Genomic DNA, 16,706 nt, shown 5'->3' with positions numbered 1-16,706 from the left:
GATGCCATGTTAGGTAAGACTCAGAATAAGATAGAGGGACCGTGGGTATTTTATCAGTGGGAAGGGCACAGCTGAAAGACCTGGGATTGGTAGGCGCTTGAAGAGTTGGACACTGTTTGGGGGTAGACCTTTCCATCTACTCAGCAGCACACAAGAGATATGCTAGAATAGACAATCTATTCCTAGATAAACTGTTGCTCCCAGAGCTTCAAGTCGTGGCTTAAAATCCTATTACTATATCAGACCCTGTCCAGGGCCAGATTTACTAATCTTTCATGCAACGCAGTGCAGCTAGGCAACTTGCTGCGCTGCATGAAGGGGAAAGCACAAATGCAACATATCTATTAAGAAATGGTGCACTTCTGCTCTCTGATAGCGCTGGCACACTTCAAGCTGCCTAACGCCAATGCAATCACCCTTGCACCATTGCCTGTTTTACAAGGAGAATTGTTTTTGTGCAGGAAGGGATACTTTCCTGCACAAAAACAATCCCTCAAGGCATTTTCCTTTTTTTTATGTATGCTGCAGAATGCATCACACTTAGAAAGAGGAAATACAGGGAGAAAACAGTTTTGTCTCCCCATTAAGCCATCCTCTGGGAGGTGTAGGGATTTCACGCTATACGAGGTTTACAAACGTAGAATGAAAAGTAACACAAGGCAGCGTACCTCCCTGCTTTGTGTTGCATTTCTTTACAAAGCCATGTAAGGCAGCGCAAATCGTTCCTTGCGAAGCTTTGTAAATATCTACTAGCCTTTTAAGGTGCCGATTACGATCCTGGAAAAACCGGGTACGAACCGTCGGTCGGAGCGTTTTCTCCGTCCGACTCGTACCCGGTTGTAAAACTTTACAAACATGGAAGTACGATTCGCACGGAAACACCATTTCCGTACGAATCGTAAAAAACACCGTCCGACGAAAATATACATACGAATGTGATCCGGGAATGCTCCGACGTGACGTCGGGACGCTGTCAGGCAGCGTTTCACGACCCAGGAAGTACGATTCGAACCGACAGCAGTCCGGACGGCAATATTTTCACGGCACCCAAAAAGTGCCGGAAAAGCGAAGTACGCCGCAAAACGACCAGAATAGGGGGCCCGGTACACGCCGTACCCCCCCAGCCCCGTGAGTATGCGCCTAACCACCCCCGCAGCCCCCGTGAGTACGCGCCTAACCACCCCCCCAGCCCCCGTAAGTACGCGCCGAACCCCCCGTGTATGTACACCCGTGTACGTGTCGAACCCCCCGTGTATGTACACCCGTGTACGTGTCGAACCCCCCTGTGTATGTACACCTGTACGTTCGAGTCGTACCCCCACCCGTGTATGTACGGTGCGTACCCCCAGCGCGTAGCGTAGCGCTGGGGGTACGCACCGTACATACACGGGTGGGGGTACGACTCGAACGTACACGGGTGTACATACACGGGGGGGTTCGACACGTACACGGGTGTACATACACGGGGGTTCGACACGTACACGGGTGTACATACACGGGGGGTTCGACACGTACACGGGTGTACATACACGGGTAGGGGTACGGCTCGAACGTACACGGGTGTACATACACGGGGGGGTTTGACACGTACACGGGTGTATACACGGGGGGTTCGACACGTACACAGGTGTACATACACGGGGGTTCGACACGTACACGGGTGTACATACACGGGGGGTTCGACACGTACACGGGTGTACATACACGGGGGTTCGGCGCGTACTCACGGGGGCGGGGGGGGTGGTTCGGCACGTATGTGGGCACATGTCTCCATGGTTGCAATGGGAGTTCGGTGCGGACGGTGTTTTTTCCATACGGTTGTGACATCGGACGCACGGGATGGATCGTACTCGCGCGGTCGGACTTCACTTTTCACGTTTGTACGGTAAATCGTCCGGGGAATTGTCGGACACATTTTCCGACCCGAGGACGTGTGGGGAATTATTCCCAATGCGACTCGTATGGAGTTTTTCCCATGCGAATCGTACTTGGCAGTTTGTACGGCACTTGTACGATTCGTACGGTAAAAAGACCGGATATGAGTCGTACGGGGAATTTTTTTACAGGATCGTAATCGGCACCTAAGTGTCATTTCCAATTGGGATAAGATAGATAGTTTTTGTTTGGTGTCTCTGGACTTACAATTTAGAATCACAACTTATGGTGAAGTTGGATTTTAAATTGTAAGTCTGGAAATGCCACTTTTAGAAAGCTGGCATTTTCTAACGTTAATCATTCTGTGCCTCTGCCTGTTTCTGAATACACATCTGCATTGGGTGACAGCGGGGCTTTGTGCATTCCCACTATAGAGTCACACGAAGGGCGAAGGGGTGCAACATTTGCATACTGATGCAGCTTGATGGACCTTCCTGACATAGATCAGGAGGGTGGAAATAACACTTACACCTGAATAGGGCTGTGCTTGTCCCTACACAAAGGCCTGCGCCCCCCCTGTACTGAGTCTGGAGCCTGGGCAGAAAAGGCAGGGACCTTGTGATCTTTGAAGGTCTCCTTCATGTCTCCCCCACTTAAGAGGCACATTTGGGCATACGTACTGGACCTGTGACACCAGCAAATCAGAAGCTTGCTGGAACCAAGGACATTCTGCCTGAAAGAAGAGCTGCTGTGCTTTAGGAAGGACTGTCACTTTGCTACATGCATTGCTGTGTTGGCCTGCTGCATGCTGTTTCTTGCCTGGGAGTGAGATGGACTGGACCTGCTCTCCACGTCTTTGAAACCAAGTTTCTCCAAGGGCTTGTTGGCTTGTCTCCTGTTCTCTGAAATCTCAGGATCACAAAAGAATCTGCTAGTGCTGCTGAACTCTGCCGTCTGTGAGTCCTACCCTTGCCTGAGGTGCCCCTTCTAGTCTTGGTCCATTGGTTCAGAGGTTGATTCTGCCGAGGTTTGATGACGCAATGACAATCCAAAAATGCTGCTGGGAGGTTTGACTCCAACGCAGCGCCGACCCCTCGACACTGACTGCAAGGCTTGATTCCGACGCATATACCCAACTGCTTGAATCCGAACTGACGCAGTAAGTCCTTGATGCTGGCGCTTGTGCCTTACAAAGTACTTTTTTAGTGGGCCCTGCGTGGTTCGTGTAGCCTACTTGCGGTCCTTCATGGTCGGCCTGAGCTTTAGATTTACCCTAGTCTAGCACGATCTCATGTAACCTTTTAGTACTACTGACTTGTAAGCACTGGCTTTGGATGTAATCTTTAAAAAAAATCATATCTCAACTTCTGCTGATTGGATTTTTGTCATTTTGGTCTTGTTTTACTCAGGTAAATATTCTCTATTTTTCTAAACTGTGGAGTCTTCTTGTGATGTTTTCACTGTCTTACTGTAATTTAAGTGTTGCACAAATACTTTACAAATTGCCTCTCCAGCTAAGCCTGACTGTTCAGTGCCAAACTACCAGAGGGTGCACACAAACTAATTTATGTTGTGTATCTGACTTACCCTGACAAGGACTGTGGCTCCTGCTTGGACAGGGTGCATACTTTGCCAATCAGAAAACTCAATTTCTAACACTCAACACATAAAATTTAATTTATTTCCTTTTTAAGTGTCCAAAAATATACCATTTATTTGTACTATTTTGGCACTTCCTAAATCAGCTCACAAGTTACTGGCTAACTACAGACTTATACATTTCTTGAGTTACTTGCCAGATTTGCTAATAATACATCACAATTACATATCACAAGAGTATAACACTCCTAGTAATCAGACGAAAAGTAATATTCCAAGATTGTTGCTCCATTCAAATCGACCGGACTTTTCGCTATAAAAAGTTCATGAAATGTATTCTGGTCAGTGCCACTTGTCATGCTTATTACAAAGATTGGTGTTACTTTCAAATCAGGTATTTCAATTTTGTCAGTGTTTCTACCAATAATTTTGTTCACAGTCAATCCAGATACTGACATATGTTGACCATAGGTTCCCCGGGCCCTATTTATGAAGGGGGTTGCATCGTGTTTGCACCACACAACATGATGCATGAATGAGGCAACTTCCAAATGTGATTTATCAAGTCATGCAAGGACACTTTGCATGGCCCTGAGTGGCGGAGTAACACAATGCAGCGCGAATCACTGCATTCCATTACTCTTCCCAGGGAAGGCGTTCCAAGGGCGTTGCTTGGATGTTCCAACACAACTCTCATGGACGCATTCCCAAATTTACTATTACTGGTAGACCTGGGAATGCACCAAAATGCTACGCCTTCCCATGGGAGAAATAACAAGAAATATCTTTACTTCTTCTTGTTACGTCCTCTTTCTATCTGTGCTGCATTCTGCACCTAAACGAGGCAGAACCTGCCACTAGTCAGGGCAAGTAAGTTACACACTGAAGATAACTCATGTTCACGCCTTGATAGCTTGGCAAGAGCAGTCAGAAATACCTGTTCTCCAGAACAGTATAAGAATCAAAACAATACCTTCTAGATCCTTGAGGCATGAAATGCAATAGGTTAGGAAGATAAAGCATGAATCATGAATACTGTGCTTACAAGGCAAGTCTAAAACAATATACATTAACCATCAGGGCATGATATGCAACATGCATCACTAAATATGACTAGCTGTGTATAGATCACAAGAAACAACCATAAGAGCGTAGGAGACAGTGTACCTGCCACCCTACTACATATTATGCTGACATTTAGGGATCCCCTGTATGAGACAGTAGCCTCTTCGCTCCTTCTACTGATAGGGTAGTTTGTAACATAAACAGGATCGGGACCTCTGTTAACGGTTTTACCCCATATGAATAATGCCCCAGAGCCGCCCGGCCTTCTTGGTCGATGCAGAGCAGGGCTTTCTTCGGCGCTATGATGCTGGGTTGCCCACTGGAGATGATTGTAGTTGGCACAAGACGTGGCTCGTGGACTCCGCGCACACCACTAGGCAGTGTGATTCACGAGCGGGATAGGCCGGTCCCTTCAGCTCAGCAGGAATACTCCTCACTGCCAGAGCACAGCGCAGCAAAGTAGAGACAACTCACGTCTGGTTTCTACTTAAATGGCAACTCCCTCTAGACTCTGGGGCTCAGCGATGAACTCCGGTGTGTCGAGACAAATAACCACAACAATCCTCAGGCCTCTCAGAGTGGTGAACATGCATTATGCTGGCCAGAAATGCAGCGCTCAGCACATGCTCACTCTGGGACAAGAGGGCCAACACCCGGTGCTCCCCGTGCGCTGAGTGGAAGGACACAGGGCATGCCACATAGCGGAGCCAAGTTGCTGAAGTGGTATCCTGCAGGACCCCAGGCTTCCCAAATGAACTGGGGTGGGGGAAGCAGCCAGCCATCTCCTGGAGAACAACTAGGTGTCACTAAAGCAGAATGCAGGCCGACCAGCACAAGGTTCCTTGTAGCAAAGTGGCAGTTCTCAGCCCCAGCAGGCAGCAGGTCTGCACCACAGAGCAATTTATGTCCAATGATGGTTCCTCCTATCAGTCCTCTGGCAATCTGCAGCATGTACAGCCAGCTTCGTGTGGTTACAAGTCCCACACAGTGTCTAAAAACATGAGGTCAGAGCCCCTGCACCTTTACTCAAAATGTGTATGATCTGGGCAGTGGCGGCTGCTCCGTAATGGCGGAGAAGCTTCGCCCAAATGCTTTTAAGCAGTGCAAATAATGGAAACATAAAATGATATAACTTTTAGTTATCATTTTATGTTTCTGTGCTGCTTTGCGGGCAGGCGGGCGGGTGGAGCTGCTCTGCTCTCTGAGCAGAGTAGGGGAGGAATGGTTTGCCCACTCCTAAGTGCACATGACTGTGTGGCGGGCCCTCTGGGACCGGCCAAACAGTCATGTGCACTTTCCCTGTTCTGCAGCCTGCATGGAGAACATGCCCAGGCCCTCATTTCCTAGCTGAGCATTGAACCACGATGCTCAGACAAATCACAATGCTGCATTGCAGCTTTGTTATTGGTCAGGGGATCCTGGCTGTGCCTCCTGTTCCTGAAGTCTGTCGGAGGAGAGCAGAAGCAGAGACGCGGGACCTGGCGGCAAGGCAAGTGTTTATTTTTATCTTTACATTGTGCCAAACCACACCCCTCCTCGTGCCTCCCCCCGCACCCACCTTGCCACCCGCGAGCTGTGCTGGCCACCACTGGATCTAGGGGAACTTCAAAAGAAACCTTAGAAGTTCACAACACACCCTTTCAACTCAGCCCTGGCTCAGGCGTACAGTAGGGGGTAAACGAGACCTTTGGTTGAGGGCAGGACATGGCCTATACAAATGTAATGCACCCCCCTCCCTCACTCCAAGCCCAGGTAGACCATTCAGTATACAGATGAATCCAGAATCAATCCTGTTAAACCCAACCCTCCCTTTGTGTTGGCTGTGGAATGTATGCACAAAGTGCAGCTGTCAACCAGGCCCAGACATGGATTAGGGTCAGGCTGCAAAACACATTGTCATTAGCAAAGAGAAATGTCCACTTTTTAAAAGTAGCATTTCTAAAATAGTAATGTAAAGTTCACTTTCACCAATGAGCAGGATTTATCTCCAGTATTCTTATAGTATATTTTGATCTGAGCACTCAATGTGATGCAAAGAAAGATGCTAATTGTAATGCTTAACTGCATCAAAAACCATTACAAAATGAAATATGTATCCACTGTATACTCGAGTTAGATCACACTTACAATACTGTGTTAAATGTTGGTCATGATTATACAAAACAGGCAAGGAGATAGAGATGGGACAACAAATTTAAATACCTGCAGTTTAAACAAAGAACTAGTGAATGTTTGCCAGTTTACTTTTATAAAAAAAAAAAGCAGGGGAGCAATTTACAAATATTTTAAAAAGTAGTACAGGGAGGAAGAAACTTTCAGGAAATAAATAGCAACACAAGAGGGAAAAGTTTCAAAATAAATTGGCAATCAGGTTATACAATAGGAAACGTCAACCTAGGCAGCAATTTAGACCAAATCCCAACTAGGTAGTGTGGAGGTGGTTACTGAAGTGCTCTAAACATACCCTTGATCAGTGATCAAGCTTTTAGGGTCTAGAACCTAAAGTACAAAAGTTACATTCTGCCAAGACCTATGATATATGCTGAAATGTTGTATAATCTCCCGCCCCTTATTTTGCCCGCTGTTTTAATAATCTTTCTACTGTTAGTTTCAAATGCAATTCCTCTTGGGTCCTTTTTCCTAACCAAGGATCTACCTGGGTATAGCCTCACAATGAGAACTACAGATAAAGTGGAGTATTGTAAATAAACATATCACTTCAAGCTCTTGCAGATTTTCATTTGATGCAGCAACAATCCGCAAGAATCAGTTTACAGTATGGCACGGACAACGACCTGGATAGCACACTACCTGGTCAGTTAAGTTTTTTCTTTTTTTTAATATTCAACAGTAAAAAAATACAACTCCCCCTCCCCTTTATGAATATGTACAAGACAGAAAAACAACAACCAAGGGTAATACAGTGTAAAGGATACAAACATGGAGACTACAATGGCTTCAAAAGTCAATAAGTCTTGCTTTGTCCATCAGAATCCTTTAGTTATGCACAGTGCCTGCACTTGCTATTAGGATGAAAACCGCAGGCAAGTGATACTTCGGGGCACTCGGCACCTTTGACAGCAGATTGCCACGCAAATGTTCATGACAGTAGGTCATGCAAGTCCAGCAACTGGCAGTCTACAACATAGATGATAATCTCTTGTGAACTTTGAATACGAGCAGGATCATTCACCTTCAATTTGGCAAATGAGAAATGCAGAGTTGGCCACTTCATACAAGTCAACTGGAGACCCAAGCCAGATGAGAGAACAGTAACAGCATGTTGTATGTTTCAGATGACTCAACGGAGAAAGGATAACACTGCACTGTTAGATCAGAACTAACCACGCAGGATGAAAAAGTTTGTCCTCTTCGAATACAACGGTAATACAAGTATGAGACCAATGAGGGAACTGGTAGAAGAAGCATGAAGAATCAAAGACATCTGCCTCATCACAAGTTAGCTCAAAAGGAGAAATCTCTCAGTGCTGCCTCAGAATCTTCCCTCAGCCAATTGGTACTGCTCTGAGGAAGTCCTGCTGTTCCCACTCAGTCATCTATCGTCGGCAACCAAAATGCCATGTTAGAGCATGCACTTGCAAAAGTCATGAACTTTGGGTTGAACTGTAAACAAGTTATAGGACCCGTGTGTCTTCCATCGAGAACAGCTACTTTCATTCCACTTTCACCATTCCAGACATGAATCTTCCCATCTTCCGACCCGATCATGATAAACTGCGAATCAGGTGTGAAAGATGCCTCCAGTGTCACCGCTTTACTGTTATTATATCCCCCAAACGTATGCAGGACAGCCCCCTTAAATGCATCAATCAGTCGAAGAAACCCTCCATTTGTAGAAATAAGGATAAGCTTGCCATCATTGCTGAACTTCAGCCCAGTCCACTCAGAGGTACGCTCATATGGCATTTTAAAGGTTGCAAACGGACCCTTGTCAAAAGAGCGAAGGTCATAAAGTTTAACCATTTCGGAATTAACACCGGCAGCAAAAATGAGTCCTTCCGGGTCAAACGAACACACAGGCTTCCCTTGGAGATGCATAAGGCCCTGACAGTTTGGAGAACGTAAGTCCCAAAGTCGAATTGTCTTGTCAAGAGAACCCGAAATAAATGTGTCATCAACTGGTGACATTGACAAAGCCACAACTCTTTTACTGTGTCCTGGGAAGTAGCGTATGTATTTATTGTCATGAAGAGAGAGGTATCTGATTGTATCATCAATCTTGTTGGAACTGTAAACCACAGTGTTGGCAGCATGTGTGTATCGGATAAGGTCCACCCCATACTTCTTACTGTACAGAGTCCGCTTCGGCTTTCCCTCGTGGCAGTCATAGAGCACGATGGAGTCGTCGTCGCTGCTGGATATCACAGTTTCCCCGTTGGGGCTGAAGTCAAAGCAGTTAATTTTGTCGGAATTTTCTCTGAAAACCTTAGCTACGCGAAAGCTGCGCAGCACGTTATCGGTCAACTTCATCTCTGGGAACGCAAAGGTGGTCTCCAAGACCGGGGGGGGTTTCAACAGTAGAAATCACCACTCAATGCGGCTGCAGGAGCTGCGCTGCGACCCGAGGGCAGCCGACAGCGGGATTGACTTAGGGACCCGAAGCCGGGCCCCAGCGGAAGGTCACAAAACGAGAACAAAGGATGTTCGTGAGGTGCAGAGAGGGAAATGTGAATTCGGGGCCCGCCCGTGAGACTGGCGGGAAACTAGCCAATGCAACAGAGGAGGCCGTGCAGGCCTGCGGGGCAGAGAGCCAAGACCAGGAGGCGGGCCTGAAAGCTTCGGTATCAGAAAAGGGGCAGAGAAGTCTACGCCTCAAGTTTTCGGCTATCAGAAAAACTGCTGCGGACCGGAACTCGCGTCTCTATACAATTCCCGGTTCTCACCGTCTCCAGTATTCAAAACATGCCAAACATGGCAGTGCCACTCCTTTCAGACTGGGAATTACCACTTAAGTACCTATAAGGGAATTCCCAATGCTAGCCTATAAGAGAAGTAGGCCTCACATCAGTTTGAAATCAAATAGGCTGTTTGTCACTACCAGGACATGCCACGCAATCAAGGCACATACCCTACCTTTTATCTACACAGTCCCTGCTCATAGGGCTACCTAGGGCCTACCTTAGGGGTGACCTATATGTGACCTATATGTAGTAAAATGGGAGTTTAAGACTTAACAAGTAACTTTAAATGCCAAGTCAATGTGGCAGTAACTGTGCAGTAACTGTGCATGCAGGCCCTGCCTTGGCAGAACTGAGACAGGTCTGAAAGTCTACTTTTGTAGATGGCACAAGTAGCCCTGCAGGCTCACTGGTATCAATTAATTTACAGGATCTGAGTATATGAGATACCACTGTAGAAGAGACTTAAAAAGTAAATTAAATATGCTAAACAGGTGTAAACAAATCATACCATGTTTTAAAGGAGAGAGTAAATGCACTTTAGCACTGATTAGCAGTGGTAAAGTGCTCAGAGTCCTAATGTCAACAAAAAGAGGGGCAGAAAATACAGGAGGAAGTCAAAGCGTTTGGGGATCGCCCTGCGAAAAGGGCCAGTTCCAACAGTGTTGTGTTAGATTAACTGTTACAATCTACAAAATAATTAACAAGAATTGTGATTTAACAAAAAATATTTATTTTCTCTATTTACCATGTGGGATATCCCTAAATTATCAACGATCCTCATTCTTATATTTTTCAATAGGCCTTACTATACATACTTTCCATTTTCTCTGGGGCCACGTTCCTGCATCGGACAGATATTTGCCCAGGTAAGAAACAAAACAAATATATTCGACCGCACTCTATATGTAATCTAACATCCTGCAACAATTTAGTCTATTCTGGAGAGTTGTGCGTACACTTGTGTCACTCTGCTAAGAAATGCAGAAATGTGTTTCTGACGAGAATTTCGTCATTCTACATTTACATTTACATTTACATTTACATTTATGTTTCATGGGCAGGGGTTTACTCTGCTAAGGACAGAGGGGCAACTGGCAGAGTGGAAGCCAAGATCAGGGGCCTCATCGTGAAAGATTTTACTTGTGCTATTTCATGTCTTTTGTGGTAAATTAAAGGCAGTGCTTGTTGCAAACATCTTTCACCACCTTATTATGGAAGCAGGTTTGTGAAGGTGGTAATGAGTGACAAGAATGTTTTTTACACATTTGTTGTGTGGCATCGTGCTGTGGTGGTGATGTGTTCTGTTGTTCTTTGTACTGGTAGGTTAATTGCAGCATCATAAACATGTGCTGTTGGGTGCTATTGTGATTGGGATGTTGCGTTTTATTTTGACTTTATGTTGTGATGTGTCCTGTTGTATTGTTATGTTGCTATGTCGTGCTGTTCACTTTAGATATGTCAATTAATGCCGCTACATTTCCAACCAAAAGCAGCACATTGGTTTTAGGTACCGGAGACAAGCAACGATTTGCCACTGTTTAATGTGGTAAAAATGCCACTGTTCTTGCTATTTAGACACCAGTCAGCCCAAAACTGTGGCAGCGATTGAGTCTCATTTTATGTCTCCTTTACCCTGCTCTGCATTCTGGAAAAGGTTAGTAATTCTTCGAGATGGCTGGCAGACTTATGCAAACATAACATAGGACTGGCATACGAGCTACCTAATTTTCTTATCAGGCATAATGTCATCTGTATTCTTTCCATAGACATATGCTGTTTTTTTCCTGAGTAGGACACGCCCCTATTTGCAATTCAATGCATAATTATAAAGGAGATTTCCTTTCTTGAATTGCGGTTATTTGATTTGTGCCACCTACATTTATAAATGAGCCTGTCATTTCACAATACCCTTAAATGCACTTACGAAAATGTCAATTGTGTGGTCTGATATGTTAATCAAACATGTTTAAAAAAAATAAGTGGCTTAAGATCCCAGAGGCCCAAATCTGTAGTATACCACTTCATAGAGGCCCAGATTGCAATAAAAACATTGTTACTTTGGCACCTTCCTGTGTAGTTTTTTTAATGGATGCATAAAGCATCTATATTGTGCAGCGGTAGCAGAAAGTCGAGGACAATGCAAGGAGAAATGACAGAGAAATTCCTATTAAGTTGAATGAGAGATAACATGAAAGTCTGAGGAAGCGCCAAGAAAGTGGTCAATTAATCCCAAACATCCAGCACTAAACTATAATGGCTGGGAGTACAGTGATACTTTTCATTATTATTTGAATACATTTTTTAACGTTAGTAGATTTAGACTGTTAGATAAACTCGTGTTATTCAACACGAGTAAACAAAAACACATTTTCTACAGGGTGTTGATTTTGGTGTATTTAGATCATTTTAAAATAAAGCACAAATGTAAACCTGTGTCTCATATATATTCACTTCTCATTTGTTAATCTCTGATTCATGTCTTTTGTTCCCCAAGATGGAGGCTAAAGTGGTGATGGCAAAGCTTTTGCAGAGATTTGAGTTTGAACTGGTCCCTGGACAGAGCTTCAAGATTATGGACACTAGCTCGCTTAGGCCACATGATGGTGTGATCTGCAGAATAACACTCAGAAGTAATACAAAGGGTTCCAAGTGATGTGTTTTGTGTTTGTTTTTCTATTGCTCCAGTTAAACGTCTGCATTTTAGTTTTTAATCAACAAATACTTTTTTTGACCAGTAGACATTTGCCTGCGACACTGTAAAGATCTTATTTCTGTGGCTTCGATGCTCGCAGTTTACCTAGTGAAGAATAAAACCTAATTCTCTGTTTAAATCTCGCTTATCTTTGTAGCTGTCATGTACCCTCTGGGAAACAACCTTTACAACACAACTATTACATCGCACTACACTTACAACGCAGGCATTACAACGGAACATCATTTACAACGCATGACACTACAACGCATACCATTACAATGCATACCATTGGAGTTAGAATAGTAATTTTTAACCCCTACACTATCCAACACTTACCCTACTGTTGCACCCCCTGGAGTTAGAATAGTAATTTTTACCCCTATACTATCCAATACTTACCTTAAATGCAATGTAACAGTATGCGTTGTAATGGTATGCGTTGTAAAGGTAGTATGCGATGTAATGGAATGCGTTGTAAAGGTAGTTTTTTAAAATGCATTGTAGTGTCATGCGATGTAATGGAATGCGTTGTAGTGGATGTTGCGATGTAAAAATTGCGTTGTAAGTGCATGCGTTGTAAAAGTATGCGTTGTAACGTCATACATCCGTACCCTCTAACTGTTGAACCGGCCGACTGAAATTTGTTATGTGTGTTTGCAACAAAATGTCAAAGATAGAGGAAGTGACACCAACTAGCCTGTCACCCCTTGCCCTGCCTCCTATGACATCAGTGTTCTCCTATTTGGTACTAAGCGGCTAGGGGAAGGGAAACAAGTGGAATCAGATGTCAAGAGCCTCTTTGGTCCTTATTTACTTTCTGTTCCTGTCACCAGCATCATGACCCTTGGGAGCAGTGGTAGCAAATGCAGTGCCAGGAGCAACAAAGCTCCTGCCAGCTGCTGGCACTGGCTACTCCTCTTTGATGTCAACATTAGTTGACCATGTAAGTGCTGTTTATTCATGTTTTAGTTCATTAAAACCATACATCCAAGAAGAAATAAATACTAACACTGCTACCACCAGTTAGCATTAAAAATCTCTAAAAACTACATACATTCATCTTTATACAGATCATGATTTGATCATAGATAAAAACAATATAAACGAAATCCAATTTGTTCGAAGGTTTTTCAAGGGCTATTTCCAAACCTACATTTCATCTTTTATGTAATGCTGGATACCTAGATGGCAACTTATCGATTGATCAATCGGGCTGCCAAGTTTATGATTGGTCAGCTCTGAGTTTCATCTAAAACTGTGATTGGACATATCTAGACAATAGATCAGTTCTTGTGATGTTGGAAGGGCCTAAAGTGCATAGTACTGGTTTATCATTCGCAGGACGTTGCAATGCACACTAGTTTTTCAGCTGCCTGCATACGTTTCACAAATCTCTCTGACAGTCTGGGATACTCTGGTTTAAGGGAGGCCATTATAGCAGGTTTGCAGGAGCATACGCCCAGTAGCTGAAATTGTGATCTTAACAGTGTACGCCTTTCGGGCAACAGAGCCCTGCAGATGCAGACAATCTGCATAAGTGATTCACTGTAAGATTGGCAGAACCTGCTGAGAAGTTTAGGGCTTTTCCTTATCCTTGCAGGTGTATAGTCCAGGATAGGCAGACCACCCAACCTATATTGAGTAAGCTTTTTTTTAACATGTTTTGACATGAAAACACTAAAAATTGGTTGCGAACCCCCTATTTCATAATTATTTAAAACCGTCTAGGCATGCATGCAAGGAGCCAACTTTTTTTGTCTGCCAGTTGCGACTTCTGATGCACCACTTTAGTAATTAACTTTTTTAAAGATGTGAAGGTGATGGGAGCTTACCACAGCACAGCTGCCTGTAGATTCTGTAATGATTGGTCCAGAGAAGCCTGGGCTGCGACCCTGCCGCTTGTGCTTGTTATCTCTAGCCGTAATTGTCTTTTCAGCGTATCAAGCCTTGCAGAGGGGAACTTGAAGCAAGTCTTCGGAAAGGCAGCTTGTCTTTCCAGTATTTGATTGGATTGGCTAAATTGCAGGCACATTTTTGCTTGTTTTGTAAGATGAAAAATCCCTTCTATATGAGCAAACTAACAGTTTGTCCAGTTGATTGGAACATTTTCTAAACATGCCCTCTGAACCATATGCTAGGGTGGGCATCAATTTGGTGCTCATCACATAATAAGGGTACATAGGAGAGTCCAAGAAGGTTTTCTTGAAAGCTTTACGAATGTGTGAAGTTAGGTAGCTGCTTTTCATTTTAGGGACTTCTTGTAGGGAAGATAGGTTTCACAGTTGTCCATAATCACTCACATATATTTGTATTCCAAGGCAATTTTAATTTGGAGACCATTCAAGTGCCACAGTCCTGGCTTCTTTATCTTTATGCCAATTATCATTATTCTGGTTTTCTTGAAATTGATGGAGAGCCTGTTGCATTTCGACCAGTTGTGCAATTTATCCAAGAGCTCTAGTAGAGGAGGCAGTCGATGAATTTGCCACCGAACTTTGGGTAGTGTGAATCCACTTCATCTAGGTCTAACAGAACTTTGGCCAAAAAGAAGTTGAAGAGCAAATGGGCTAGAACGCATGCTTGTGTTGAACCTGTCCATGTTTGTATTTTACGGGTTAAGGTGCTGCCACCCTCAAGTTTAACTTGAAGCCAGGTGTTTGAGTACAGAGTAACAATATTTTTCAATAAAAGGGGCGGAAGGTTTCTTGCTGCTAACTTCCGCCATAGGATGTTGCATGGGACTGAATCAAAAGCATCTTTGAAATTTACAAAACATATGTATACCATAGATTTTGTATGTATTGCTTTGTCATTGACAAGAGCGAGATGCCTGAAAAGAAAACCGGATGGTGTGTTACCGGCTGAGTGCGCTCCTAAGCTCAAGGGCAATTTGTTTATCACATTATGGACACGGCGGCCCGGCCGTGAGGAGCAGCACCATCCTCGATGTGTCAGCACCATCCTTGGTGTGCGAGGAGGCTGCGAGTTCGGAACTGCTTCTGGGCGAGAAATGCAGTGATGGTGACAAGGTGAATCACTCGTTCTTTGAGCTCTGGGGCCCACTCAGGGCGAATATAATTACAGTGCAGGCCTAATGCACACTGGACTTACTTAAAGGATAATAACAGCTTGTAATTGGACTATAGGTCCCAACATGCACCATAATCAAATGCACTACGCAGGTGCTTGTAGAACTTCCGGTGCGCTTGATTTGCATAATGACCTTTGATAAAGAGATAAATATTCTCGAAACGCGTCAGGTCTAATCAGTTACCTGGATTGACAAGAGCGAGATGCCTGAAAAGAAAACCGGATGGTGTGTTACCGGCTGAGTGCGCTCCTAAGCTCAAGGGCAATTTGTTTATCATATATATATATATATATATATATAGGGTGAATTATTGCCCCTCTCCAGGAGTCCCTAACCTGGTCAGTAGAGATACAGTGATTATATAGAGGGGTTAAAAGGGACACCCAGTATTCGGGTTGACTTTAAAAAGTAGTTGTGGTAGGACATTTGTGCCTGGAGCTCCGTTTCCTCTTCCCCCGTTGATTACATCATGCACCTGTTGACGAGTTAGACCTGTGGTCTCCATGCTTGGGGAGGCCTGCAGTACTGAGGTTCATGAGTTCAATTGATCGTAACAGGAGGGGTTTCTATCGCTTAGCTCCAACTTCCCATTTATTTTCAACATTGGAAGTTTGTTGTGCACTAGCATGGGAATGTTGAGCTGCAGTGATGTGGTTTACCCATGAATGCCTCCGGTGCAAGAGTGGCACAAACTGGGTCATAAATATGGCCCTAGCTAAATAGAGCTGAAAGGGCATATTCTGTGAAATAGCCTGATTAAGAGGATGGAATAACAAGGTAAAAAATAAAAAGCACAAGCATGGTTACTGGTTTTCTGGACAAGGATCACCTTTATGTAGAAAGAAAGAAAAGAGATGAGTCTGCAATATTCCCCCTTCACTTCTCTAGGGATGGAGTTAAGAGAAATTTAAGAAGGGGTTTAGTGAGGGACCTGCAAATAATAAAAGGCATCATCAAAAGAGCAAGACAATTGCTATTCACAAAGTGAAACTTAAATCTACCGCAGTAGAACTACTGACAAAATAGGTTCAGAACTACTCGAGCCAAGGATTGGAGTAAGTCCAGCATCACACATGGTCAGTCGCTGCTACTGCAACACACTCTCAAAGAAGTAAAAAAAAAAGCATAGAACTAAAAACACTGGGAAACAATTAAAAAATATATTTTTGAATGAATAAATATAAAATATCATATCTTAACTATGATAATATAATTGGAAAAATGTCAACATATACACTTATAGATGAGTAGCAGTGACTCCTAGAGCTGTTTTTCACTAAGGGTTCCTAAGTGACCTCACATTGGCAATGACAATGAAGTTTGAGTTGCCATATTGTCACTAAGAACCCCGAGATGAAAAACAACCATGCTATTCACTTTTTATTTATTTAATAATGTTATGTTATTTATGGCCCTCAAACTCCTATGCCCCTGCTGTCAACTGCTACACAGGTGCAAA

General features: G+C 44.0%; 2 protein-coding genes across 3 annotated transcripts in view; one reads left to right on the top strand and one right to left on the bottom strand.

Moving 5' to 3' along the window:
- Positions 1 to 12,292, top strand: part of LOC146799013 (cholesterol 24-hydroxylase-like) — a 223,506-nt gene extending 211,214 nt beyond the window's left edge. For both annotated transcript variants that reach the window (XM_085626409.1, XM_085626408.1), the window contains exons 14-15: positions 10,261 to 10,327; positions 11,956 to 12,292. In XM_085626409.1, coding sequence (XP_085482535.1) covers positions 10,261 to 10,327; positions 11,956 to 12,114 — 226 coding nt within the window. In that variant the 3' untranslated portion in view covers positions 12,115 to 12,292. The remainder of the gene's footprint in view (positions 1 to 10,260; positions 10,328 to 11,955) is intronic.
- On the bottom strand, positions 6,538 to 9,444 carry LOC146799014 (WD repeat-containing protein 82). Its single transcript, XM_085626410.1, has one exon. It carries the CDS (start codon positions 9,028 to 9,030, stop codon positions 8,089 to 8,091), a length of 942 nt encoding a protein of 313 aa, XP_085482536.1. The 5' UTR covers positions 9,031 to 9,444; the 3' UTR covers positions 6,538 to 8,088.
- Positions 12,293 to 16,706: the final 4,414 nt, after the last annotated feature.

Source organism: Triturus cristatus, chromosome 9 (genome assembly GCF_964204655.1).
Source record: "Triturus cristatus chromosome 9, aTriCri1.1, whole genome shotgun sequence".
Taxonomy (NCBI): Eukaryota; Metazoa; Chordata; class Amphibia; order Caudata; family Salamandridae; genus Triturus; species Triturus cristatus.
This window is presented reverse-complemented; position numbering and strand designations above follow the sequence as displayed.

Bases quoted from the DNA above. Each gene is read 5' to 3' on its own strand.
- LOC146799014 (XM_085626410.1), bottom strand. From the start codon at position 9,030: ATGAAGTTGACCGATAACGTGCTGCGCAGCTTTCGCGTAGCTAAGGTT.